Source organism: Gadus morhua, chromosome 4 (genome assembly GCF_902167405.1).
Source record: "Gadus morhua chromosome 4, gadMor3.0, whole genome shotgun sequence".
Lineage (NCBI taxonomy): Eukaryota > Metazoa > Chordata > Actinopteri > Gadiformes > Gadidae > Gadus > Gadus morhua.
Genome location: NC_044051.1, coordinates 16,153,557 through 16,157,173, shown reverse-complemented (window position 1 = coordinate 16,157,173; position 3,617 = coordinate 16,153,557). Strand labels below are relative to the sequence as shown.

Below are 3,617 nucleotides of genomic sequence, written 5' to 3'. Positions count from 1 at the left end.
CCAGCCATGAAAATCGTCCATAAGCTTCTTGGTAAAGTGTGTATATAAAGCGGGTTTCACAAACAACTCCCAACAATCAGGGGGATAACGATCGAGGAGATTTCATTTCTTGACTCAGAAACTGACAGGTAAGACACCGAGCTGTATTTGATACAGGGTAAACCGTTCCCTTCCTTTCATTGTTGAATGGTCGTTTGTGGACTTTGTATTTCGCTCTGCATTTGTGACTAATTGGTAATCACATCTCATGAATCAGTAAAAGGGAAACTTCAACTAAATTTAACTGGAAGTACAGCCACAGTTTATATTCCCAACGACAGCAACTTGTAGTTCAATAACTAATCATTTGGACTGTGGTATATCTGAAAGAAATTTGTTTTACAGTAATTTAAGTGAAGATAATTTTGCTGAGAATAAACGTAATCTAACGGTTAGCAATTTAGTTACTGTTGGGAATAACTTTGAAGCTGTTCACAGGTTGTGAACCCAATTGTTCATTGGGATGGACTTTGATGTTGATAACTTGAGATATAATTTCTGCAATCTCAAGTAATTCCAGTATTGTTGTCTAAACCTAGACCCTCATCTTTAAGACACGAGTGTAGTGCAAGTCCATTCACCCTTTTCACAACACAAGTCACAACCATGCATTCTTTCCTTTCAGGATGGGCTGCACTAAGATTGCCGTGCTTGCGTTGGTGCTGTGCTGCGTTGAGCGCTGTCTCTCCGCCTCTTGTGTGGTGGATAGCTTCACAGTGAAACAGGACTTTGACCCCAAGAGGGTAAATAAAAGGCCTTCCCTCAAGCATACCCCTCACATGAGAGTCACGCAAACCCATGTGTCTTCTAATAACTAAAAAGATATTGGATAAACATTTTTTTAAGGATTTATTCAATGATTAATATCAAGTTAAGATAAAAAATATATAATGTATCCACGTATGGAACAAAATACTCTGATACACTGATAATCTGATAAATCACAAAAACAAGAATCCAAAATCAAGAATTTGGTAGTAAGTTAGTTTGTTCAATTTTGAACTTTGAGATGATAAAAGTCCGATTTGGTTTGACGATATCCTGCCGCTCTCTGGTTCCCAGTATGCCGGGAAGTGGTTCGCCCTCCAGAAGAAAGATCCGGAAGGTCTTTTCCTTCAGGACAACATCTCCGCTGAGTACACCATCGACGACGACGGCACCATGACTGCCTCCTCCAAGGGCCGCGTCACCCTCTTTGGGTACGCCCTGGGACTCCAACGCCACGCTTTATTCACTAGGGGTTTTAGTTGATTTCACTGAAGGCGTAATGGAGACGTTTTTGCTATTTTCCTCAAGATTCAAATTCGTTCTGAAGCTGCCCTTCATTTCCAATGTGCTCCTCGTTAGAGCTGATTGAGACATTTCGCTACTCCCTAGGATTATAGGGTTAAGGTTCCACTGAGGTATTTTCTTTCTGGAGGGGTCGAAGGTCAAGTGGGAAGGTCAGCCCCCTGCTCAGAGAGAGAGAGAGCTGAGGGCATTGACAGGTGGAGGCAGGTGGGGGAGGAGACAGGGCTTCACCCACAGATTTCAGCAGCAGCCGTAATTCTTCACAAGAGCATTCTGAGCGGTATTAAGAACAAACATGTTTTTCCCGGATTACGGAGGATAAGGGGATAATGCAGCCTACAGTGTTCAGGTTTAGCAACGTGTCAGCCACAAAAGCTTTAGCAAACAGCAAAATCTCTAAGAAGTGGAAGTATGCGAGCCAGAGAGAAAAACCAGAATGTGTAATGTGGAAACTAACAAAAGATCAACAATACATGTTTAAGTGTATTACACCAATTATCTGAACTTTGAATTAAGTCGCTGACCATTGGTGGTAATATACTTGAACATGTGTTGTTGATTGTGTTATTTTATTGGAGTCTGTGTTGTACATCACATGCTAACATGCTACATGTATGACGGCGTGTTCTCCAGCTTCTGGGTTGTCTGTGCTGACATGGCCGCCCAGTACACCGTCCCAGACCCCAATAACCCGGGCAAGATGTTCATGAACTACCAGGGACTGGCCAGTTACCTGTCAAGTGGAGGTCAGCGACACACACACACACACACACACACACACACACACACACACACACACACACACGCATACACACAAACACACACCCGCACACACCATACACATCACAATACACACACTTAAGTTAATGTTTGTCTAAGTGTGTTTTTAAGTCTAACACACATGTACAGATGAATACACACACACTGAAACATAGACAAAACAATCACGTGTAAAGCCTGAGCGCTCGGCCCGCTGACCTCATCTCTCTCTCTCTCTCTCTCTCTCCCTCTCTCTCTCTCTCTCTCTCTCTCTCTCTCTCTCTCTCTCTTTCTCTCTCTCTCTCTCTCTCACCCACCCACCCAGGCGACAACTACTGGGTGATCGACACCGACTACGACAACTACGCCCTGACCTATGCCTGCCGCTCGGTGAAGGAGGACGGCAGCTGTGAGGACGGCTACTCCCTGGTGTTCTCCAGGAACCCCCGCGGCCTGCCCCCCGCCATCCAGCGCCTGCTGCGCCAGAAGCAGGAGGAAATCTGCATGGTGGGCCAGTTCCAGCCCGTCCTGCAGTCCGGAGCCTGCTAGACACACACACGCATAGAGACACACACACATAGACACACACATAGAGTCACACACATAGACAGACGCATACACAGACAGACACATAGGCACACGCACGCACACACACACACACACACACGCACACACACACACACACACACGCACACACATGCACACACACACACACACACACACACACACACACAGAAGCACATATATTTAGACATTGACATACAGAAGATGAGGATGTGGGTGGTTTGTAGAGTGAGAGTGGGAGAGAGAGGGAAAGAGACTGAGAGGGACTGGGGGAGAGGGGATGGCTGAGAGCAGAGCAGACTGGTTGGGGGGAGTAACAGAGAACTGATCATCGGGGTCTGTGTCAACTCGGCCCAGGTGGAGGTGGAGGTGGAGGAGGTGGAGTAAGGCCAGGGTCAGTGGACGCGGCGTAAGAAAGGCCAAGTTGGAGAAGCGTGAGAGGGAAAGGTGTAGCGACTCCTTCTCCTCTTTCTCCTCCACAACCCTGCTCTTGTGTTTGTTTGGCGCCCGTTCTCTGGGACTCTCCAGGGGCTTGGGGTAGGGTTGCTGCTCCGCTGCTCTGAGTGCATTTCAATGAATAAAACCTTTTTCTAAACAAAGAACTCCGGATCAGTGTTTTGTCTTATTTCTTGAATTGCAAATCATTTCTAAATGAAATGATTTTTCTAAATGCTTAGTATGTCAAATGTAGAGGCATCTAGGGATACGTACTTGACAGTAATGTAATATAATATTCATAAGCAGGCTTTTTTTATATTGTATAATCCGATGAAAATAAGAAAAGCGTATTCGTTACTTTCAAAGTTTCTACAGTAGCCCGCAATGGACAAACGGCTCATAATCACTATCTGACCTAAGACCTTTTAGGAACTTAATAACTAAATACTAATTATTAATCTATCGAGGTAACACTTTCCATCAGACTTGGCTACTCAAGGCTGTAGAAGATAATTAAATAATTTCGG

At 45.0% G+C, this 3,617-nt stretch overlaps 1 protein-coding gene across 1 annotated transcript; it reads left to right on the top strand.

Annotated features, from left to right (window-relative positions):
• On the top strand, positions 1-3,254 carry rbp4l (retinol binding protein 4, like). Its single transcript, XM_030354244.1, has 5 exons — positions 1-128; positions 665-782; positions 1,102-1,238; positions 1,963-2,075; positions 2,414-3,254. The coding sequence occupies exons 2-5, from the start codon at positions 666-668 to the stop codon at positions 2,635-2,637; spliced, it is 591 nt and encodes a 196-aa protein (XP_030210104.1). The 5' UTR covers positions 1-128; position 665; the 3' UTR covers positions 2,638-3,254.
• Positions 3,255-3,617: the final 363 nt, after the last annotated feature.

Coding starts and splice junctions, on each gene's coding strand:
- rbp4l (XM_030354244.1), top strand. CDS start 666: ATGGGCTGCACTAAGATTGCCGTGCTTGCGTTGGTGCTGTGCTGCGTT. Junction 783..1,101: donor AGGACTTTGACCCCAAGAGG/GTAAATAAAAGG, acceptor TCTGGTTCCCAG/TATGCCGGGAAGTGGTTCGC. Junction 1,239..1,962: donor GGCCGCGTCACCCTCTTTGG/GTACGCCCTGGG, acceptor CGTGTTCTCCAG/CTTCTGGGTTGTCTGTGCTG.